This window comes from Eucyclogobius newberryi, unplaced genomic scaffold (assembly GCF_026437365.1).
Source record: "Eucyclogobius newberryi isolate DKJ021-1_F unplaced genomic scaffold, fEucNew1.0.hap1 SCAF_12, whole genome shotgun sequence".
NCBI lineage: Eukaryota > Metazoa > Chordata > Actinopteri > Gobiiformes > Gobiidae > Eucyclogobius > Eucyclogobius newberryi.
Window position 1 is genome coordinate 16,060,919 of NW_027315746.1, and position 24,880 is coordinate 16,085,798.

General features: G+C 40.9%; 1 protein-coding gene across 1 annotated transcript in view; it reads right to left on the reverse strand.

The window, feature by feature from the left end:
- Window positions 1-10,627: 10,627 nt before the first annotated feature.
- Window positions 10,628-24,880, reverse strand: part of zswim5 (zinc finger, SWIM-type containing 5) — a 45,431-nt gene continuing 31,178 nt past the window's right edge. Inside the window, exons 2-16 of the mRNA XM_072440980.1 lie at window positions 23,918-24,105; window positions 22,982-23,150; window positions 21,780-21,928; window positions 21,224-21,374; window positions 20,514-20,690; window positions 20,237-20,413; window positions 19,681-19,827; window positions 19,471-19,605; window positions 16,942-17,093; window positions 16,464-16,566; window positions 16,239-16,374; window positions 15,817-15,971; window positions 15,351-15,514; window positions 14,774-14,855; window positions 10,628-14,686 (exon numbers count right to left, since the gene is read on the reverse strand). Of these exons, the coding sequence (XP_072297081.1) occupies window positions 13,824-14,686; window positions 14,774-14,855; window positions 15,351-15,514; window positions 15,817-15,971; window positions 16,239-16,374; window positions 16,464-16,566; window positions 16,942-17,093; window positions 19,471-19,605; window positions 19,681-19,827; window positions 20,237-20,413; window positions 20,514-20,690; window positions 21,224-21,374; window positions 21,780-21,928; window positions 22,982-23,150; window positions 23,918-24,105 (2,948 nt within the window). The 3' untranslated portion in view covers window positions 10,628-13,823. The remainder of the gene's footprint in view (window positions 14,687-14,773; window positions 14,856-15,350; window positions 15,515-15,816; window positions 15,972-16,238; window positions 16,375-16,463; window positions 16,567-16,941; window positions 17,094-19,470; window positions 19,606-19,680; window positions 19,828-20,236; window positions 20,414-20,513; window positions 20,691-21,223; window positions 21,375-21,779; window positions 21,929-22,981; window positions 23,151-23,917; window positions 24,106-24,880) is intronic.

Consider the following 24,880-nt stretch of genomic DNA (forward strand, 5'->3'; position numbering starts at 1 on the left):
TTATTTAAAAAAAAATTACGATCACAACATCTCACATTTTGGAATAGGTTCATATTTGTGTCTTGTAAGTCATAGACGGACAATGGTAGATTTAAAAACAAACAAAAAAGCCGCCATTTTGGACATGCTTTGACCCAGTTATCACTATTTGTTCATTTTATAGGTGGTCTTTGACTTGAAACATCATTATCTATCATTTTATAGTCCGTTTTATGAGCTTAACCCATTCCATGTGATTCTATATTTGCATTAAACACTAAACTTGCAGTATATCAATGTATTATGTCAAAACCATTATAAATAAATCTGCCCTGCCAAATGCTCCGAATCTTCTTGTGGTTGATCTGACACAACAGGATCAAATGTATATGTTCTAAATGGATAACTCAGAATACGGTCCATAAACGCGATTTAGAGTGAGAAAAACACACTCACCAGATCAAATCCCGCACTTCAATTAGAGATGGGATATAACTCCTATAAACTCCTCTGTCTCGTGCAGCCTTTTGTTATTTTAAGCGGGAAATGGATTTGAAACTACAAATTAAGGCTTTTTGATTTTAGCTGCTGACAAATACTATCATCATTTTTAAGAAGAGCGTATGTTTTCTTAAAATGAAATGCCTTCTTTTAAAACTTTGTCAGTGCTGAGATGATAAATTATAGCTTTTATTTCCTTACATGAAATCAGTAATGTTGTTTCCTGTTGTTATGTTAATTTGTCATTCTTGAAGATATACTTATTATTTGTTTTCGGGTGTTTTTAATGTGAAATTCCCTAACGCTGCAGCAGAAACACTTCTACACCTATTGTGGGTTTAACTACGGCTGCATTGTTAAAAACTACTCAAGGGGATTTGGCTGGTTTTGTCCCCAAGTTTGAATGTTGTCAATAAACAATGTGATTGGTCCAGCAGAGGTTCTGGGGGTCATCTACTTCCCAATCAAAAACTTGGAGAAACTAACTGACCAATCACAGCCAAAGAGGGAGGGATTGAGGAGACCCACACTAACAAAACATTCTAAGAGTTTCTCAAAGCACTTTACTTCATTGTCGATTCAAACCTGGTCACACTGGTTGGCGGAAAGCTACATTTGAAACCACGGCTGCCCTGGGGCACTCTGACCAGGCTCCCTATATGGGGCCTGTTACCATAACTATTACACTTTAAATCGGCGCAATCCCTCATCCAGGAGTGTTCCATTGTAGAAAAATATTATAGTAGACATCATCAAAAAACATGTGTCCATTTGACGACAACTGAATCTTTTTCTACAACATTCATGCTGCCAAATTTATGTATATGCCTCTATTTATTTATATATTTATGTATTTGATATGGACAGAACGGTTACATTGGTTGACACGCAATGCATTGTTTTAAGTGTTATAATGTTCAACACCTGTCCATAGGGGACTTTTAAAGGTTAGTCCAGATAGACAGGTTCAACATTCTACACAAAAGTTAGTTGACGGTTACATAAAACAAAAACAGAAACAAGGCACATTTCAAACGTTATGTGAGCAGCTCAGCTTTACTTTAAGCACAGTTTCAGAGTCCTGTTGAACATGTTGATTTCAGTCTGTAGTTTTAAGTCTAGAATCCTTAAAAGAGAAACTGGACTGTCCAAAAGGTGTTTTAAACTTTAGAATGAGACAATCCGCACTGACAGAGGCTCTGGTATTTGGTCTGAGAGAGGCCTGACGTCTGATGGAGAGACCAGAAAACAGCTGTGGCACACCATTATTTAAACATATCTGTTTCAAGATACTAAAATGTATGTACGTTTTCAAAGGGTTTCACATTGGCTTCATCTCATGGGTTTCTTGTCCAGAATCTTAATTGCCTGTTTGTACAGAGAAGTAATGTCTTTTGTTTGTGACGATAATACAATATGAGAGATGTGACAACATGTACAACATGGTAACTCCCTCCTGTTCAAACAGTTCTGATTAGATTTGACCTTCTTACATACATTATCTACCTGTCTTTGAAACATTAAGTGTTTGTCAAGAACGATACATGTATTTGGTTTCTTCCACTTCCTGTATCACTTCCTGATTCAAGTGTACCTCAAAGGTACTGTCAGGGGGACTTTATTATGGTTATGTTTTTTTAAGGTGCAGTGTGTCATTTCTCTGATGGGGGTTTTCCACCTGCTTGTGTCCGTGGAGATGTTATTGCATCATCTGCCGTAATGTTCCACAGCACAGCATTAAAGGAGACATATGCTTTTTATGCAGGTACTTAGTACTGTACTATAACATACACGGATCATAATTTTACAATGTGTCCATTATAACCCGCAATATTGATCTAAAACGGCTCAGTAATAGAAAGTGTAGAGCTGCTTCATAGTCATACAGTATATCACCCTAACAAGCTGCTGACTTCCATTTATATTGTTTCTATTTTTCGAGTGGCTCCATGACATTTTAGACCCCAACATGCTTAAATCACAACTAAGTAATGGGATGTGGGCGGTTATAGGGGGCAGGTGAAAACAGGACTTTTTCTTGGCACTTGAGCCTCAAATGCAGAACAAGATAGAATAACTCGAACAAGCATGACTCAATCAATCAAAATGCAACTTTGAGTAAACTAATGACGAGGAAACACCGTTGTAACAAGGTTAAAAGCTCATTAAAGTTGATTTAGTGTAATATGTTACCTGTCAACTAATCTATCAAGCATTTATTCAATTACACACGTTTTATTGCTCAAAAATACCTTCAAAAACAAGCATTCTGACTGAAAGCGGGGTCACCATTCCACACACGTGACCTATTTCAACAGAAATGTTAAACCTTCAACAAATATAAGGAACTATACATGTAAAACCAATGCTATCCATAAAATTGTTTACTCTACTTGTTAATCCAGTGAATGATAAGATAAGATAAGATAAGATATTCCTTTATTGTCCCACATGGGGAAATTTCATTGGTGCAACGCAGGTAGATACAGAGGTAGATACAGAAGAACAGATCACTTATAGGAAGTCTGAAAAACACTTTCAATAGAAGATCTCCTATAATGATGAATGTAGAGCTTATACTTCTGAACATCATAACAATCAGAACAGTAAATTTAATGGAAAATTAAAAGCTTTTCATAAACTGGATGTCCTATGCATGCAGCTGATTGGTCACTTAAGCCAAATTTCACATGCAGAATTAGTCTTAAACTTGTACTCATCAGCATTATTCCTGTAACCATTACGTACATGCTTATACAGGAGCCTGGAGATCAGTTAATCCTAAATTGTGTTTTTTTGTCCTCTCTCTGTGTGTGGCAGCTAAGAACGGCCGATAAGCAGATTCCACCAAATCCGGTTGTTGTTGTCAAGGATTCAGGCAAAATTCATAACATCACATGACCAGAATGGTACACAGGGGTCTACGGGGTTCACGCAGTCAGTGGTCACCATCATGTAAACATTACAGAGAGGGAACACAGTGTATGCATGTTTGATTGTTTTTAACGCGTAGGCTTACATGCTTTTAAAATGTTAAAGAAACCATCAAATAATATATCTCTTCAGTGTTCAAAACTTCAAAGGTTTTATGCCTGATGCCCTACCTGATACTTGACAGTCTGACAGAAAGACTGGTCTGTGATCTCGTGTGACTGGCTGAGCAAAATGTATTTTTCATCAATCTAGGCCTAAAGTCAAATGTGTTTGTCTGTGAAATTCCTCAAATGTAAAGTGTCACGCTCCGCTCACCATGAAATGTAAAATACTGTAGCTGATATACATATTTCAGATACATTTACATGTATTTATATTCTGTCTGATACATAAATAATCTGTTGAAAATACTCTGTCTTCAGGCTGGATAAATGTTGCATTAGGAACGGTCTGTGAAAGATTACTGATGGTTTTAGCTGAGTGGTTCACTGATGGTCGATGGTTCTATCCCAGTTCAGACCAGGGCCGGCCCAAGCCTTCAGGGGGCCCTTGGCAACTTTGTGCATCACATCCCCCAACATCAAATAGAAATACTAAGGTAAAAAAACAGATAGTATGGGTTAAGAACACCAGTTGCCACAGGAAATGTACCAGAATTTAACAGGAGGACCTGTTCAATTCCCAGATGTGGTGGTCAGAGGGGCCGATGTTACGTGAATAAGTAATATATTGTAAATCATTATTTTTCCATAGAAATGGCCTGAATTGGAACACAGACAGTTTAAAGAGGAAAAAGGATCCCATGACAAACTGTACCGGCTGAACCAAAGTTGACGGTAAGTGGAGAAATTAGTCCATTCATGTGGTTCCTTTGTGCTCTGAGCGAAGTGCCATAAACACACACAAACACAGGCGCACAATGGCCTTTGTTGCGGGGCCCATTGGGTAAACAGTAGTGATTGTCAACAGGTATAAGACTGAAGAGGCTGCACTGCCCCTGAGGACCAGCTGTGGCCAAAGTGACAGCAGCGAGTCCACAACAATGAATCTGTGCTCTTTACAAATGGAGATCAATTTCACATGGGCAGCTTGAGAGGCACTGGCAGGAGCAGAAGTGCCTCTGCGTTGGGTTTGGTGCATGAACAATCTGCGGCTGAGAAGGACATCCAGAACATGTCACTTTATTATGACAAAAGAGCCGACGCGCCGCTGAATAGCACATCACCACAAATATGTTGATTTGTTTTACTACTTTTTAATTCACGGGTTCACATCATTTAGTTTGTCTATGGGGCATTTTTATAGAGTGTGGCGTACTCCCTATTTTCCCTTTCATCGCACTTCTCCTTTAATGTTCATACGGCATGCATATGTATTTTCACCCACAGGCGCAAACAGATGACATCTTAATAAAGTAAGCAATTCCTCACAGAAAAGGTTAGTGAGTGAGGAAATCAGATCACCCATGTTTTGGCAGCGTAAGGGACTTTCACTTCCTATTTCCATGCACAAGGAAAGGACACAGCAGGTGGATGCGTTCTTGCGGGTATTTTTTTTTTTTTATGGTATTGTTTTGTGTGTATGTGCTTGAAGGAGGTCCAGGCTCAATCTCTCAGCGAATCAGCAGGCCTGAAAATCCAATCTGCCTGGAGAGACAGCAGGCTGTACATCATCTGCCATAGACGGACACTATCAGCGCTTCATCAGTGCCCGCCCACAAGCACAAGCACACACACACACACACACACACACACTGGCACAGTATCTCTGACCACATGCATGAATAGACACACACCTCCGCACCATGACAGAGACTGATAGACGTTATTACGATAGCAGTGCTTATGGGGAGGCTCAGGGTTTGGTGACAACTCCAATACTAATGCGGCCGCCACTGTCCGTCTTTGCTGGCGTCCAGTCACTGTTTCGCTGTTGATATGGAAATAATATGGCTCAATATTTATGCTGCGTTTGTGACACGCCAATGGAAAGTGCTGGTGAAATTGTCAGCTAATGTCAAAACCGACGGATTTCATTCCAGGCACAATTCAGTTAATACATTTGTATACTTTTATATTTTGAATGCTTGAGTTTAATAGTTTGTTGTTGTGTTTTTTCATACATGTATCAAACCTCACATTATTCAATTGGCATTCCAAGATTGTCATAACATAATTACACTGAAATTGATACTCTTCTGTTGGTAATATATATCTGGCAACAGCACATGCAGTTCTTTTTTTAATCATCTTCTAATTTAATAAAGAAATGAAACAAAATGTACAATTCGATGTACATCTTCAGCTCACATTCTTCCACACTGGAAACTGTAAATTAGATTTGAGAGGCATAGTTGTTCCATAGTCGTTCCTGTTTGCTGAGGGGAAGTAAAGAGGTCGGTCAAATCCATAAATATTGCCTGCATGTTTTGACCTTTGCAGAGGACAGATTCCTAAAGCCTGGAAACTAGAGTTAACTTCTGAAATGCTATGTCACTGCATGAAGCTATGTGACATACGTGGGCTTCGGTATTTTGGACAGTATTTTTGCAGAAGCTGTGTTTTTTGTCTAAGTTTGCCTAAGTAATCGTTCAGCTCAGTATTCGGGAAAGAGCTATGGTTGTGGCATCGTCAGGTTCAGGACATGTCCCACTGGGAGTCCGTTCCAGGGCTGACTTGGTTAATGCCTTGTTATTGTTTGGGGAAGTGTGGCCACCTCTGCCTTCTGGTCTCATGGATAAGATAAGGAGAGGAGGGAAAAGGATGGATGGCATTTAGCTTTGAATTCCAATGAAACAAGATACTTTCACTCAAATAGGTATGCACGCAATAGTTGCAGTGATGGAAGCGATGTTGTAATAGTTTTAGCAGTAGTCAAAGTAGTAGTAGTAGTAGTAATAGTAGTAGTAGAAGAAGTAGTAGAAGTAGTACTAGTAGTGGTAGTAGTAGTAGTAGTAGTAGTAGTAGTAGTAGTAGTAGTAGTAGTAGTAGTAGTAGTAGTTATAGGCTACTGTTCTTCAATCAGCATCCAAATCAGAATTTTTATTGCCATTGTCAGTGAACAAAATTCACAAACTAAACAATGAGTAAACAAAATAATAATAATATTTAAAAATAAAATAAAATAAAAATAGTAATAATAATGATAATAATAATAATAATAATAATAATGATAATAATAATAATAAATATAGCCGCAAGCGGCAATGATCGGCCCTCGCCACGCCGCCGCCACGCCGCCGCCACGCCGCAAGAGGAGCCCCAATTGTCCTTTTATCACGCCTACTGCTGAATCTGTGACGCTGTCACATCTTCTCCCCTTTGTTTTACCATCAAAAAGCTATTTTATTTTGAATTCTTGGCAAAATGTGCGGCTTTGCCGCACAGACACCGTGACTCTTTGAATGAAAATGTGGATAACTTTTGATGGTCTTGAAGATGAGTCTCACCAAATTTCAGGTTAATAGGGCTGACGCCCTGGGAGGAGTTTGTGAAAGTCTAAAGTGTAAACATGAAAGGTTTCGGTCATCGTTACGGCAACGCCATAACAATTATGACATGAGTCATTGACTTTTTTGATGGGGATGCTAAAATTGAGTTGTGTGTCAAATTTCATATAATTTCGCAAAACTAAACATTTAACCTCCATATAAAATCTGTAGGGGGCGCTGTGGCGCCAAATGAATTTATTTCACTTCAAGTAGGTTTAGGGCAAAGAGTTTAACAACTGATTCTAATTTGACGCAATTCGGACTTTATCTGCGCAAACGGCAGAAATTTTAAATATGGGAGATTTCTGAAATTCTAGCTACAGTTTGCGGCTTCGCCGCTCAGAGACCGTGAGAGGTATCAATGTAATTTGGATAACTTTTGATGTCCCACTCCTCAGTAGCATTTTCACCAAATTTCAGCTTTTTAGGGCCAACGCCCTGGGAGGAGTTCGTAAAAGTACGACGTTTGGAAAAACTCCGAAGTCATGTTTAGCCATTTTTGAAGCAATATGGCCGACATTTGGTTGGGCGGACGGCATTGCCGTAATAATATTTTTTACTTCTCTTGTCACCATCTACCTCTGCGCCAAATTTCATGATTCTACGATCAGATTTTTTTGGGGTCATTTCCCATCTCTCAATGCATTTTTGGTACATTTGGTGGCGCTGACGCGCCAATTTTTTTTATTTTAGAAAAGGGAAATAGCCAGAATGTAGAGAGGCACGATTTTTAGAGGTGTGCAAATTTTTGTGACTTTTCGTCAATGTTCACTGGGTGAAAAATAGGGGGGTTGGTCCCGAGAAGAAGAAGAAGAAGAAGAAGAAGAAGAAGAAGAAGAAGAAGAAGAAGAAGAAGAAGAAGAAGAAGAAGAAGAAGAAGAAGAAGAAGAAGAAGAAGAAGAAGAAGAAGAAGAAGAAGAAGAAGAAGAAGAAGAAGAAGAAGAAGAAGAAGAAGAAGAAGAAGAAGAAAGAATAATATTCCGATGCGAAAACAATGTTTCCCATTTTTCAAATATCATAAACTATACATTTTCGGAAAGCGCTCGCGCTTTCCTACCTCATGGTGTGGGTCCCTGGTCACTGACGGGTACTTTCGATAATTTTGAGTGGGCTCCGCCCACTTTGTGTTTTTGGCCCTCTATACAGTAATAATGTTCAATTTTTGCATTACATGCTTATATGCACGGAACATGCAAGAGATGGGGAACGTATTCGTGAGCTACTTAGGGCAAATGAGTGCTTTATATGGGGATGACGACCGCTTCGCGGTCGTCATCCCAATGTAAAGTGCTCGTTTAGTGCGAACTTTTGCACGGGCTTCGCCCGTTTACAACGGTAATGTTCCATTTTCCTACAACTAATTAGTATGCACGGGGCGTGCATGAGTGGAGGAGTGCGTTAGTGAGTGTTTGGAAGTGGGCGAGCGCTTCGCGCTCGATTTCGTGCGCACTACGTGCGCACTTTCGCAGCCGTGCTTCGCACGGCCTTACGAGATTAATAGGCCTCTCGCCAGCTTGTGGCGCTCGGGCCTAATAATAATAATAATAATAATAGTGATGATAAAAAAGAAAGACATGCAAAAATAGAATAAATCAGGCTTGAATACAAATATATACAAATATATGTACTTTAATTATAATACCACCCCTCTGTAAAACACTTTTCTTCCACTAAACATAATATTCACTACAGGTATTATCTATTTGAAGCCACAAAGTTCTCTGGAATAACAGTTTTCCCCCTTCATACATTGGAAACACTACTTTGAGTTTGAGTTTGGAAAGAAAATGGGCCCTCAGCAATCACTCCTCTGGCTATCTATCTGGATAATTAATATAAATCTACTCATTTATCACCAGCCAATCAATCAGGATACAGTGGTGCATGCGCTCACACACTCATGCACACTCACACACACTCACACACACTCACTCACACTCACACACACTCACGCACACTCACACACACTCACGCACACGCACACGCACGCACACACACACACACACACACACTCACTCACACACACTCACACACACTCACTCACACGCACACACTCACACACACACACACACACGCATGCACGCACCCACACACACACACGCACACACGCACACACACACACACACACACACACGCATGCACGCACCCACACACACACACACACACACACACACACACCTACACACACACAGTATTTCCTGGTGGCCTGATTGTCTGCTCGTATAGGCACCGCAGGAATCTCTAATGAATAAGAATGAATTGGTGAAGGAGGGATAGAGAGAAATAATTCTGATTAGAGATAAATGAGTAAAAGATTGATGAAACTATATGGGGCTGCTTATGGTTGATTTATCACTAATGCGATGGGTGCTGGGTGGGGGTGGGGGGGTGGGGGGGGGGAGAAGGAGAGATTGAGAGGCTTGTGATGGAGAGTTTGGACTGGTGCGAACAAAATGGCGGTTTCATACTTCAGTGGATTTCAAATTGTAGAGAGAAGCGGCCGGGACAATAGGGGGGAAATGAGGTGCGCTAAAACAACAATGCTGTTTGCTTTATGATTTTTTGAAAGGTCACAAGAGAGGAAAAAGAGGTGTATTTTGAGATTGGAGCTTGGTTGACAATTTGTCTTTAGCATGTTTTATACTAAAACTAGTATTGAAACTACTCTGTTTTCAGGTAGTTTATAGAATGGTATCAGAACAAGCATAAGAACACACATGGGGGAAGTAGAGCTGGGGTACCCTACTTTTTCTCCTCATAATCAGTAAATTCTGTTTCCAGCCCTGAAAGTGTATTGTAAAAGCTATACTTTAAGGAAGAAAAATCAGACCTCTACACGCTGTCTTTCTAATCATTATAACATTACATTTACATTACAACGTTTTATCTTTATAAACTTGTAAGAAAGAATCACATGGGTCACTTTATGATGCTATGGACACTTTGGGATGAGAGCTGATGTGCTGTCTTTTGTGTATGAAAAAGCTGCTCAAAAGCTGGTAGAAAAACAAAATATGCTTGTCAATATTAGTGATGTGCCAATGAATTTATGACAGCTAGGAGTTGGAAAGGTTTAAATACCTACTTTCTTATTTCACTGTTAAGACAATGAGGTACCCCAGCTTTACAGAAATGCGTGTTGTGCTGTAAATTACATTCTGTTAAAAAGCATATTAGTTAAGCTTTATATTTCAGCATCAACTGTGTAGATAATTTACTGGCTTTTGTTTATTAAAAGCAATACACTGACTTATTACCTCCACATATAAAGATAAGGCTCCCAAAATGTTCATCATACAGATTACACCAGAACATACAATAAACGGGCACTGCAGTGGTGATGCAGCTCCCACCTCAGAGTGAGAAGGTCCTGGGTTCGACTCCCTGGCAGTGCGGGGCCTTTCTGTGTGGTTTGCGTGTTCTGCCTGTGCTCTAGTTTCCCCTACCACTAAAAATGTACAATAATGTCAGGAGCTAGGACTCTCCAGTAAAAAATATGCCAGATCTTCGTGGTACTTTCCTCGCTAAATAAATAAATAAATTATGAATAAATAAAATAATAAGTGGAGAACATTCCCAAGGATTTAAATAAATAAGCTGTGGGTTTATATCTCAGGCTGGCCAACTGCTGTCTTATCTTTGACATCATTACACTTCCTGTGCTCTTGTAATTGAAGTTGTTTGTAATGATAAATATTTTGTAACATAATAAAAAAGTCAGTGTAGCGTGTTTCACACTTTATTCATAGAAAAGCACTGAGATTCCAACACAAATCAATATAAAATGGTAGTAGCGTTACATAAATAGTAATAAATTCTTGCTTTATAGACAGTAGCTCAAGAAGTTGCACAAAAAAAACAAACAAAAAAACAGAACAAGTGTTGATGATACGCTATCATACTTCTGTGGCAACAAATACTGGAAATACCTTTTTTCATATCAGTAGCACAAAGAGGCAACAAACACTTTTCAATTTTCCCTTAAGTCAGAAAGAAGCAAAACAATCAAACAAAACCGGGAAAACAGCGGGTGAACTAGTGAACAATCTCTACCAGGAAATATCCTACAAATGTCGAGAGAAATCAAATGGAAGAAAGGTGAAGAGGAGAGAGGAGCTTCTTTGTTGCAATGCCGTCAGTCTAAGAGAAAGCATTACAGAAAGGCAGCAAGTATGTTCCCCTTTTTATATAAAACTATTTCTCTAAGTAAACCATCACCAGGCCCAAGTTGTAGATGGAAAAACTAAGCTACAAAAGCAATACAGACTGTAGACTTGGTAAGACGAGGGGAACAAATCGACTAATAGAGGGTGTCTTAAAAGCCAAAGTGTTGCTGGCTAACACAAATATATTAAGAATAAAAATGAGGTTCGAACAAAAATACGGGCCGTTCCACATTTCCAGAACAACTGGGATTTCCTTTTATTGTTTTTGTCCCAATGTAGAAGACACTAAAGGCTTTTTGATAAATAAAATGAGCAAATATAAACTTTGTACATTGATCTGTCAGAAAGGCATTTTCCACCATTTTGAGTCTCAATGCTAGCATGCTGGTTCTCGCCTTTGACTGCCCAACGTCATTCTTTATTCATTATTTAGTAGTGGTGTGGTCCACTGTATTTGCCATAACTGCACCGTTTTGCTGGCAGCCATTTTGAAGAAGCGGCAATACCGTCCGAGTGGTTTCTGCATAGTCATTTTTTATTTTTGTACAACGCTCTCTTCGATTTCCTCAACATGCTTCACTTTTTTCTTTGTTTAACTACAAAACAGAAATATTTTTAGCCAAAAAATGAAAGAAATGTACACTGGAGCACCTGAGTAATGCCTTGAAATCTTTGCTATTACAAAGAAAACGTGTTTGTAATAGCAAAACATCCCCACTCAAGAAAATAACTCAACAAAACATTAAAATTAAGAAAAACACATAACATACTCATTATAAATAATTATAACTTTACAATTTTCTGAATTGACACTTTTCATATTTACAATATTTTAAATGCTACTACTTTTTTGTTTCGTTTCTTTAAGTGATGTCCCTGAGAACTGAGTTTGTAGCCTCTTGTTTCTTTCCTTTGCTCAGTTACTTTCTTTCAATCCCCCAAAAAAGGCCTGGAGTTGTGACCAATTTAACCCAAGTTTTAACTTTAGGGAATGTAAAACGCACACAATGCTTCTCTATTCAACACCTCAGTATTTTCCTTTTCCAATAGAAGAAAATGTTGTTTCTTTAGCCGCCCACTCAGTCATACAAAGTCACCACGCAATCAACAAATAAATGCTAAGCGGGCCGGAGCATACTGAAGAGGTAATTGTGTGAAGTGCTTTAACAATGTTAAGTCCGACAGATTTCAACGGTTTAGTGGCAAGAATCGGCAACTTTTATGTGCTGAGGCGTAACTAAATTCACAAGCATTCCCAGGTCAAGTGGCAAAAGGACATTTCTATTTTAAATCACCAGTCGATAGTTATGTATACTGTAACTGTCTGCCCATTTACATACATTTTATGGCTTTAAGTTTTTGATTATTTGTATAACTATAAGCAGACAGTGATGATTGTGTTGGTTTTAGCTAGTCTAGATTAGATCTTACAACCAAATGGAGCTCAACAGTTCTGTCCGCATCGAAGTACATTTCACATTCATTTCCCAGACGTTTGTATAATGTCGTTTGTATAGTTTTTTGAAATGGACATTTTACTTCTGAAACCCGACATGTGGGCAGGAATGTTGAGCTGGTGAAAGGTTTCTGGCGATGGAAAGATTTGAGCCAAATAAGCACCAAAAGCAGATTAGTGGCTGCATGATACATAATGAGCTATGTTTGGGGTCACAATATAGCGTGTTTGGAGTGTCACAGACGTTTTGGCAGTACAGCAGTGCAGAGGTGTCCGTCGCAGCGGGATGTGCTTATCCCAGTCACAGTTAGGGATGCACTGAGCTTCTTCAGTTCCAATACAGTTCCAATACATCGATACTTTGGGTTTAAGTATTTGCCGATATTAAGCGATACCAGTGTAGGGACTAAAAAATTTGATTTCTTCGTCAAAACACAGTTCGCTTAATACAACATTGATTCAGTTGTGTAATGTTATGTTGTTTATTCTGAAAGCAACAACTGAACACCTTTGAAGGAATAAAAGTGAATTATGAGGCGTTCTGAGCCAACATCAGCCAGTAAATACACATTGCCTTATTGCAAGACATCGGCTGAAACTATATCATAGAGCCAGATTCAGCTAATTTGTCTGTATCGTATCAGTGCATCCCTAGTCACAGTACAAGAGTATTTATATGTGCACATAGAGCCTGTAGGCGTGACTGCTCACTGTCAGATGCTGGAGGAGAAGCACTGGCCAGCAGCTACATACGGTATGAGCTATGAGGCTAGAGCAGCATGTTTTGAGTGGTGTATCCTGTCCAGTCTAGTCTAAAATGCCCTGAAGAAAACAAGAGGCATTTTCTGACAGAAGTTAAAGCTGACAAATAATACAGTCGAGGTATGACAGTAACGAGTGTTCACCTCACTGGGCTGCATTTGGAATGACACTTAAAAACCCAGTACTAAGCATTTTCTGGCTCAAAGTAGCAACCCCACCAACAAAATCTTTTGGTATTTAAATAAACATGTGCCATTTGTCATCACAATCTCCTGCCTTCTGCTGATATTTCAACATGACAAAACTCAAGGGAAATTGAGTGTCCTGTTAAACAAACTTCCCCTTTTTGTAATCTCACTGAAGTAGAGCAACATACCGCGAACACGTCCTGGTTCACATTGAAGAAACATAACAAAACTTATTCAACCAATGGCTCAAAATTAAAAGTAATAAAAATACAGAAATTTGAAAACCTTAAATATTAAAACAAATAAATTTTACTTCCTCACAAATGTTCCTGTTCAGGGTCACTGCGTCAGCCAAAGCGCTCCCTGACCAGCATCATCAGTTTCTTTTTGCCCTTATAGATTTGTTTAAGGTTGTCTATGAACTGGGCAAACTGAATGTGTCCGTCCTGCGCCAGTAGAAAAGTCTCCCGTGCTTTGCTCAGAAATTCGATGAATTCTCCGTAGTGGCGCGGGCTGATGTGAGTGAGGCGTGAGTGCGTGGTGTTGATGTAGGCAGAGATTGTTGCGTCCAGCAGCTGGCGCAGCGGAGCTTTGTCCGTGGACATCAGCTTCCCAGAGTTCCTTCTCCCGGGAATCCCGGCGAGTCCAGGTGCAGTCATAGTGCACCTCCGCAGGATGTCTGACAGCACTGTGGCGCAGTGCACACTTTTGACCACCAGGGGAATGATGGCCGCTAGCTCATTCTTACCCAAGGAGTGGCTAAGAGCGCAGGCCCACAGCACATCATTAATAGCCGGATGCGTGTCCTGGTTGTACACCAGGTTCAGGTGGGTCATGGCGAGGGAGGCCAGTTTAAAAGACCTCAGCGGGTACCCTCTGTGCTCCATGTAACGGGCGATGGTGAACAGCTGAGAGTACGTCATTCCTGTGGAGGCGGCGTCGATCACAATCTGATAGGCCGTCTCAAAGGCGATGTGGTCCTTCTCACAGAGGGTCAGAGCAGACAGTGTACAGTTCTGAGGGTCCTTCATGGCACACTGTAAGGCCAGGGCCCGTGCGCAGCTGGCAAGCTCCTCTCTCTGGGGGTAGTCCAGGCTCAGGCGCAGGATGGTGTTGTGGGACATCACTGTTGCCGCTACGATGCTGGTGGCTTCAGTTGGAGTGAAGAGAGTATACCAGCTCTGCAGAATGCTCACCAAAGCCCGCAAACCTGAAGCAAAGGAGAAGAACATGTTTATGTCAAGAAGATACTGCCGTTTTATACAATAACATGTGAAGAAAGAATATTAACACTTACCAACTTCAGTGGCACAGGTTACCAACCAACGCACCATCTCCCTTCTTCTCCAGTTCAGAGTGGACAGAGTCATTCTCATCACCTGCAATACATTAGTGTGGTTACATAAGACTCTTTCTTTTGCAGAATTCAAATAATGTAAAGAGTGCAATCCTGTCAAACCATAAATGACAAAGATAAAAGCTGCTGTCATAAACGGCAATGACAGTCTTAAGTGCCTTCATAGTTAGAGGGAACTAATTGCTGCCCGTGCATATTGAAAAGCTAATTTGCAGTTTAACACAGGAATTTGCCGACATTTAAAATGGTGAGAAAAGGCAAACCAGCATTTGAGGGCTTTTTTGTTGTTTACTGTAAAACCAAAAAGCCTTAATTATATAGTGTTTTTTCATCAAGACCATGCAATGTTTGCACAGTTCATTTGTAGCGAGGCTGTGGAGGTCTGCCAAAATTACATGTTCCAGAAAACAGTTGAGTGCTGACCAATGCCCAGCTGCCGTTTTTTGTGGTAAAATGAGTTGAGAAAATTACACACTAGGATGCATATTTATCCCTCGCTCCATTTCACCCTCTGTACCTGTAGTCCCAGCTCCAGCGCCACATTCAGCAGCGTGACGTCGGGAGGGTTGTCCGCAGGCGTGGCGATCTTGAAGGCGTCCTGGGCCAGTTTGAAGATTAAAGAAGAGGAGTGGATGTTCTTCTGAATGGCTTCAAGCACAGTCCGTAGCCTCAGCATGTCACCTAGAAAAGTGACAAACAAATACAAAAAGGCCTTTTAAATTGTGCAGGTTTTAAATGAATAAACAATACAAATATACAATGTAAATGTTAAATATGAAACAAAAATAGCCAGTTTCTATCTGGGAGACCAGTACTACAGGTGGACGTTCATGCTTGTGACTTTTTTTCACTGTTTAGGCACTATTTGGAGTAGTCTTAGTCTCGCCTTGCATGTTTTGTCTTTATTTAACTATGCAGTTCTCCATTCTACTTAGTGGTGAAAGAGTTAAGAGTTAGTCAAAAAGTCATTTTGACGTGGTTACCTTTTGCTGCAGTTAACATCGTGGAGGCCAGCTCGCACTGCTGTGATTCCAGGTGTCCCAGAGTGAACCAGCGTGGATATCTGCTCGGGACGATGGAGATGCCGTGATGAGAATGACCGACATCAGAGGCCGCAGACGATTCAAGTACAGGAAGCCTAAAAAACATACAGGATTTATACATTGAATAACATGGTTTTCTGGTCCATTACATGACTATATACTGTTTTGTGACACAATTTAAGCAAGGTATATATCTATTGAGTGCTGTTAATGTGAAAGAAAAGCTAAGCAGTAATAACCTTCTCTAACATTTCTAACCTTACAATAAACTGTTCCACTTGATTCTGCATTTGAATCATATTGGTTGGTAATTAACAGAAAGTTAATTTCATATTACAAAGAAATTCTATAAGGATTTATACCTCATTGCGCGTAGAGCCACTTTATATGCCAGCTCTGCGTCATGGGGCAGCAGTGCAGAGAAGAGGTACTTTGCGAATGTGTGCATGGGAACGCTCTCCCTGTGGATGACCTCACCAAAGCCACTAAACGGACCAGCTACAGGAAAAGAACATGATCAAATGTTACAAAACTCATAATTTGAACATTACGGGTCTATATTTAGTGAAAGTAATATGTCTTCATACCTTCTAGAAGTTGGACCGCCTGTTTTCTTAGTGTATGAACCAGAAGATCATCGAGATCCAGTTCTTGAAGCTTTGCAACTATCTGCTCCTCATTTCGACAAACCTGAAAAGAAGACATTCAAACTTTGAATAGAGAAAACTAACGATACAAAGAGTTTTATTTTTTTATCCGAGATTAGTGAAAGCTTCCATGCAGGAATTCAAAAGCAGCCTCTCCTTGATTAGACTAAAACTAAATCAGACCTTCTACTTGCATTAAAAGCAAAAGCCATGTTAAACTCTTAAGGAGATTAGCATTTACACAAAGAAATGTTTCCATAAGTGATTTTCTGATTGTTTTTCAAAGAGCAGGCAGTGCAATTACAATGACATTTTCCATTCCATTTGCATAACACTTACGTAATTCCATATACTTTAAATGGCAGCGATCACTGATAAATCACACAATGAAATTCATATTTAAACATTTCTTTTGTACCTTATCTTGTGCATAAAGGCCTTCGGGCATTATCCTCTGCTGGCCCATCCCCATCAGAGCCACTTCTACGGCGAGGGTCAAGTAAGACTCCCCCGAATCAGGACTGCCCCAAACGGGAACGTGGTTGTAGACTGGCGGTTTGGGGTCACCATCTGAACAAACACACACAAATCATCAGATCAGTTTGGAATTCATAGTGCTAGATCCAAGAGTGGGACTTTCGGTCATGGCAGCGCTTTGAGCTGATGCAGCCACACCTCTGCTGCAAAACTTGGCTTTAAAAATCATTGTTTGACCCACCTAATCCCAAAGAAGAAGAACAAGCGATGCGTAAACAAGGAAGGCACAAGTCTGGTAACACTACAGGGCCAAAACAAACAAAGCTGTCTGTCCACGGCCTCATTGGAAAACAAAGCTAACGAGGCTAACATGGCTGGCAAACCTAAGGCGGACACGCGCGGTTCCTTCCTCCCCGCCGGCCCAAATAACGATTCTCATGACTTCTTTAGATTGGAAGGGGGAGAGAATACAACTAATTATCAATTATTGGTCAAGATGTCCAAAATAAGACATGAAAGCAGCGGGACTAACTGGAGTATGCATGGAGAAAGTCGAGCAGCGTGTATCAGATAATGTAAGCGTTCTGCAGACAGTAAGAGCCGAGATGGAGGCACTGTGGGTCAGGGTGACAACACTGGAGTCGAAGGACAACATTACGAAAAATAAGATCCTGGATTTCGAGTCCAGATTGTGTTGACCTAACCATGTGGGCGAAGAAGGCGGAGAAGAAGGAAAGGACACATAAAGCTTTTTGGATAAGATTATTCCTGAGCGCCTTGATGGCTCAGGAGTTGAAGACCCTCCCATCACAATCGAAAGATCACATCGCCTGCGCAGACCAAGACCAATTAATTAAGAAATAATTGCTGTGTTGTAGTTTTTATTGAGGCGTGGGATGTCTTTTGATTTAGGTCTGTTTTTCTTTCTCTGGTCGTGTTTTGTTTGATTTTTCATGTTTGTATATCTATTTTTGTTCTTTAAAAATGTTAAAATATGAATTGGTAAAAAGATCAAATCTGAAGTACTTGTCTGTAATGCTGGCTTTGTTCAAGGCACTCTGACTCGACAAATTATAAGTCCTTTATAATTACGACGGGTGTAGTTTCCCTTTTAAAAACATACCATGAAATTAAAACAACATAGCGAAATCAAACGACTATCCTCTGACTCTCGTTTGAACTGCTCTTTAAAAGGAACAAAGACTGTTTTCAATAACTGGAAAATGTATGGGAAAGGTCTGCTCTGTTTTTAAAATGAGGGCTGGATTTAATATATTAGAAATGTGGCTTGTCTAATCTAAGACGGACGCTTGGCTGACCCAGCGCCTGAAAGCTATAACTGACAACAGATGCTATGGAAGTCTCAGCTGTTGATTGGTGCCCATTTGCTTCGGGCTGCACCCCCTCCCTCTCCACCAATCAGCTTAAATCCCCTCTGAGCAATAGATCCCCACAACCCTGTGCGCATTTGTGTGAAAGATTTGACTTTTTCTGACATAAACCCCGGGTTGAATTTCTGGTCTGGCTCCAAATGCGATGCCTATTGGTCGGTTTAAAATGACTAAAGACAAGCGTGCATTTCCATTGGTTGATGCATGGTCAACAGATGTTCGCAGCTGTCTCCTTCAGGGGGAAAGGCAATAAGACCGGGCCATTTCACATAGAAAACACACTCCGAATAATCATGGCGGCCTTCTCAAATTCCCCAAACAGCGCAAGACAATAATTCACTCCATCTCTTGCACGCACACATCAACGAGTGTGCCAGTGGTCAGCATTGTTTGTACTGACAATAGTTCCCTGTAGCCTGGTGACAATAGGAAAAGCCAACCCCTATTCTACTCGTTTGTGGCGGGGCAGAAAAGGCCCTGAGCTGTTTGATGAATGCAAATGGAGATGGTGATTCTTTACCCACCACGTACACACATACAATTAGGGTAAGTATGGCGTAAATGAGAACGCTGGGGTAGTTTATAGTCATTTTAGGAGACAATGGCTAACATTGCAGTCTGTTGTCTGAGTCATTCTATGCCCATGTTCACCTCTGCTCAGGATTACAAGGCATTAGCAGAAGAAGGCTACGAGGAATTAGATCTTGTGTTTGGTAAATAAGGTCTTTGTTAATGTCTCACGTAATAATTAAGTCGGAGGTGTAGTGGACAGCAGCTTAACCTCATAAGCGCCTTCACAGAAAAGCAATAGACAAATGTAATGAGCAGAATCAGAAAGGGGTTTATTGCCATTGCCAGTGGACAGAATTCAAAAACTAGAAACTTGCTACGGCATTCAATGTGCGGGTGAAAACCAATATGAATATGTTAGTTATGTTGGACATGAAAGCAGACTTCAAAATGCTGTAAAAGTAAGCCTTTAGTATTTTCTAAATAGTACTTTTTTGTTTTCTTTGAAGACAAATATGAACCTGCATCTTTATAGTCGAATGACTCAAAAACACTATGCATTTACTCACCAGTGTCCATGCTGTTGTCGTCATCTAGTCGACAGGTTTCTGTGAGTGTGATGAACAAACAGCCAATAGGGTCCAGTGGATGGCCCACCCAGCCTTCGAGGTTTGTGGTGGAGGTGACGCCCCTTTGGAGAAGCTCTAAAACAGGACAAACATGTAAGTGACCAAAAAACCCATGAGCAAAAGAAGTCAGTTAAGGTTCATTTTCCTTACCTTTCTTTTGGTGTTTGTAGATATCCATTTGCCTCGTCTGTTGGAGGCGCAGTGTGTTGATGATGGCCACAGCCAATCGCAGAGCTTCCCTGGAGTAACCGTGGGAGCGGAGGGCGTCGACTCGGGCACACGCTGTTGGGACGTGGTCTGTTTCATAAACAGATATAGTTTAGTCACACATTCATCAAAGACTTTCTGCACACAGCAATAAATGAGCTGTTCCTCAAACAGCACACACACAGAGCTGGTGCACGCGTGCACTGCCACCTCAGCACAATGCCACTGTGTCTGATAGCTGGCTTAAGTTGCACAATCTGACAGATCTTTGCTGGAAGCCGCTTACTACAGATACTGCTCCTAATATCAGCAGACTTGCTGGTGTGTTTTGAGTGGAATTCGACACCGCATACATGTATCTACCTTACCAAAAACTATGTATTTACAGTAGTATTACTAGGTAGTAAAATCAATCCTTGAGGAAAAGCTCAAGAATTGGAATAGTCAGACATGCTAAAATAACACTAGTAAATAAATGCAATATGAAAACCATGTTTACCTAGCCAGAGAGGCAGTCCCTGGGGGCTGAACAGCAGGCTCTCGCCCTCCCTCTGGTAGGATGGTGACATGTAGAAGTCACTGCTGATGATCCTCTGCAGATGGCTGTCCTGCCAGTGGAGGTCACACGCCTCGACGGCTCGACTGAACACCGTCCTCCGCGGCCGGGACAGAGAGTCTGAGACAGGACGAGAGGTTAGATTCTGGCGCTTGATTTACTACTCATGTTTATGGTGATGCTCTCTAATCTCTTTAATTGTCCTTGCATGTGCACTGACCTTGTGCGAGGTTGCTTTGCGGTAGTGCGTTGGTGATATTCGGGAGCTCGCTGCCGTAGTTACCGTCCTCCAGCGGGCACACATCCATGTCTCCCCATTTCTTGAGCTGCTTCAGCCATCCAGTCTTTTCTTCACTTTTACAGTGAGGGTTCAGAACTACACATACCCACAATGCACCTGGGAAATAAGATTAAATGGTTACAAATATGCTTACGTTTAATCCATTTTTATCTGCAGTGGGTATTTCTGGTAAGTCAGCAATAAAATAACTCCAAGACCATCATGTCAAATATGGAAATCTTGTCAGAAATGTCAACTGAGGTCAACTGTAAGATGTCACTGTGTGTTTGGCAGTGCACTGTGACAACTGTCTGCTTCATCAGCCTGTGTCATAATCCCCCTCGCTCACCCAGGAAGTGTTCTTATTGACCTCCTAAATGCCTAGATCGATTGCACAGAAGCAGAGAAGCATTATTGATTCGCAGCCTTTACCATTCTCTCCGAGTAGGTAGCTAAAGGAGCGGTCTGGGCAGGAAAAGAGGAGACGCTTGTGTCTGGTTTGACTGAGCGACCAATAGCTAACTTACTGGATGAATGTTTACCCGACAAGGTGACTGACTGTTGTTTTTCGGAGTAACTAAAGAGCGAGCAATCGTAATCTGGAAAATAAATGCATCTTCCTCATTCGATCCCTCTCAGATCTTATTTACCTAGCTCGTCCCAAAGCTGTCTGCACTTGTCCGTCATCCCTGTGCCCTGTTGTCTCCATAGCGACAGACGTGGGTCCGCCATAAACTGCTCTGTTATAAGAGTGAGCATCCGGGCCCCATTCGAGTCTCGCATTCGCAGCATTTCCCGCACCTGGAAAGACACAAGAGAGTTGGTTAAACTAAACATAGGAATGCTTAAACTTCTGTGAGGACGTTTTGAGGAAAAAACAACCTTGAAGAGAGTTAAGGGATGGGGGATTTAGGCTTTATAAAAAAAACAAAATGGGCACAAGACCATACAAAGCGGTTTGTGAATGTTTCGTTTGAAATATTTAAACAGCGATGGGTTTGTCGCTGTTATTTATGAGGTCAATGTTAGGTCCGGTTCCTTTTATTTCTGTGCTCAAATTGTGTAGCAAGGTTTTCATTTTCTATTGGAGCAATTATTTGGCAAATATTTAGGGTGGATGGAGGGTGAATTCAATTTCTCACCATTTACAAGACTGAAGACACCACAAAATGCAAGGCAATAAAAATAACTATGTACACTATGTACCTTTGCGAACATGGAGTTGAGCTGTTTGCCGGAGCCATAGTATCCTCCTTGCGACAGAAACTGCTTGACCTGCTCCCGGACTTGGTCTTCGTCCAGGTGCCAGCAGTTGTCGTCGTCAATGCTGGCGCCTGCCGTTGGGTCTGGGGCACCTGCAAAGAACACCAAAGGATATTTAAAACGCAGTAACAACAAAATATGCAGAAAGTTTAGATCGAACATAAACTTATCCACCATTTCAGAGCTGTTGTCAATAAAGTGTGTTCAAATCGTTCTATATTTGTACCGTAAAATGCAGCAGGGGACCATGGGAAATTGAGTTCTATCTAATGCTTTATTAAAATGACACAACGATAGGCGTTTGCTCCCCCAGTAATCGGCATCGCAACTATTTGTCTTTAAAGTGCACCGTTTCAAATTAAGCTGCTGTTGTTCTTCTGTATTCAGCAGTAATCGTGTGCATAGTAATACAACAATAGTGTGTTCGCTGAAGGAGAAGAGGAGCAGATGAGAGGAGGACGTGGTGGGGCACCGCTTTGATCTGTCAGGAAGAAAGTTTAAGGAAAGCCCGGAGATGTGTTTCCAACTGGCCGCGAGTAGCAACAACAGCAAACAGGCACATTCTTCCATCAAAGCCACACTCCTGGATCGAATGAACTTCAACCCCCATGATCCCCCCTGTCAAACACAGACGGGAAACACAGTGCGGGGCTTCCTGCACAGACCGGCTGCAGAATGTCAACATTTTAGCGAACGGGGAAGGACAAAGAGGTTTGTTTTGTAAAAAAAAAAAAAAAGATGTGTGTAGTTTCGCGGCTTGCCTCCAAGTGGGCCTCTTTCTGTACTTTATCTCAGAGTCTTTTATGTGTCTCCCCGTTTCCCTGACTGCTAGTGCTCCGCTCTTATCCTCTGTCCCTTCTCGCCGGCATCTATTTCATCATTGGACTTCTTGTTTTGCCCGTTTCTGTTTTGAGAAAAAAAGCTATCAAAAACATGTGCTACTTTTACTTTGTCCTGGCAATCAGAACTTTTATGTGTATGGCAAAGAAACAGCAAGTGTAAGCTTTTAAGTCTGGCCTGTTGCTATGAAGATATCCCTGCAATGCTCCACGCTACCTCAAAACCTTTTAGGATTTTGACTGCGGCTATATACTTTTCAGACTATGGCAAGAGGTCCTTTTTCAGTGCAAAGCTAAAACTCTCACCGTGGACCTGGTTGATCTCAGAATTGGAGGAAAGGATCTCGTCTGCTAGTTTCTGTGCCGTGGGCAGGACCTCTGTGTGGTGAGCCGTTATCAAATACTGCACCAACTTCTGCAGCTGATCCCGGTTCATCTGGAACAATGTCTCCGAGATGGGTAATCGCAGCTTTACCTAAAAAACACAACCAGAGGAGAAAATAAAATATATTTCATTGAATATAGTATGTAATGCTGATGTCACAATAGCAACATTTCAAGAATTTCCAATGCATAGTGACTCCAACTCAAGGCTCATCTGTGATCCATAAATAAATGTTCATTTTTTCCCCATAGGGATTATGGGGGGAAAATATATGAAATGTTTGAAAGCTCGCTCTGGGCTAATCAGCTCAATTTGAGACTTTATAAACTGCTAAGTTTTCAAAACATTGCAGCTTAGCCTCCATCGTGCCTTCAACTCTTGATATTTTATTTCTTTTTTTGTATATCCCTATGGCAAAAAAAACAACGACTAAATAATAATTTAGAAATAGAAATAAATAGACTTGGGAATCTATTCAGTTTTACAGTTGCAAAGCAATTGTGTACTTACTTATGTGTATATTATATGGCTAAACATTTGTTAATCACAAACTCAGTGGTGTTTTTTGTCTACACATGGTTTTTAATATGTCTAATATGTATGCATCGCAGCCCCTTTTCTTGCATTAGGCCGGCAAATCAAATTCAACATTATTTTATACAAAGTAAAAACTGTGGTATTACATACAGAACTACTTAGCTTTGCATTTGTTTACTGCTGACAAAAGGCAAAGGGGTATAAATATTCTAATGGATTCTGCTTAGGTGGTATGCGTTTTCACTTTATAGCATCGAGGGACTGAAGCCACAAGAAAACACAATTCATCCAAATTATGCAAGACTGCTGAGGGTTGTTACCTGCTCAGGCTTGCGGATCCTGTACAGTGACAGCGCCACCACGTGGGCGCAGTAGAAAATGTCTTTGTTCCCACATCCACAGGTGACCGAGGTGATCTTACATCTGTCGAAGCTGATGGCCACTTTGTGCACGATCTCAGGCTCTGATGACGTGGCCGGCTCGGTTACGGTGCCGCTCAGATGAAACCCTGAAGAAAAGAGAAACGAGAGAATGGTCAAAAACAGTGATCTCCTTACATCGATCATTAAGGCAACAGATTCATGATTATTCAACATTCGAGGAGTGATTCTTTTGTTTTAGCGCCGAACACAGACAAAGGAAGCACCAAAGAAACAGCATCTGTGGTAACGTGAGCTGTGCAAACATACAGAGTGAACCTTCAGCACAAAACACACTCCTAATGAGACGTCTCCAACCGGGCGCTGGGCCATCTGATACCCGCCTGCTGTCTCCATGCACTCACTGAAGAAAGGGTGGGAATATTTCCGGTCGCTCCATTATTAAGTAAAAGTGTGTGAATGAGAATCCAAGGTTCAATTACAGAACGTATTGTGGGAAATATATTTATCCTAATTTAACTTCGGTTTTAATCTTTGTGCTTTTTGGACAATGTTATGATGAATGATTAGTGTTGAATTTAATTTCCTCTGTTACAAAATAATGGAACCTATGCATGATCATAATGTTTGGTTCTTTGTTTAATAAAGCTTCACTTCAAATTAAATCTGTAAACTGATAGATTTTTAACAAGTTCTAGTCATTTCAATTGATCATTCAAGGGATACTCTGCTTAAAAAGTGCACTGTGCAATTCTTCCAACTGCCTGTTTGTCGCTTTTTGTGTGTGCAATGCCTGGTATGTCCGAGAGTGCTGCATTAAACTTATCTATCCCATAGAGACAAGCAGGATATGCCACCAGGCCAAGTTGCAGGTCCTATCTGTGGAGAGACTGAAAGAATGTA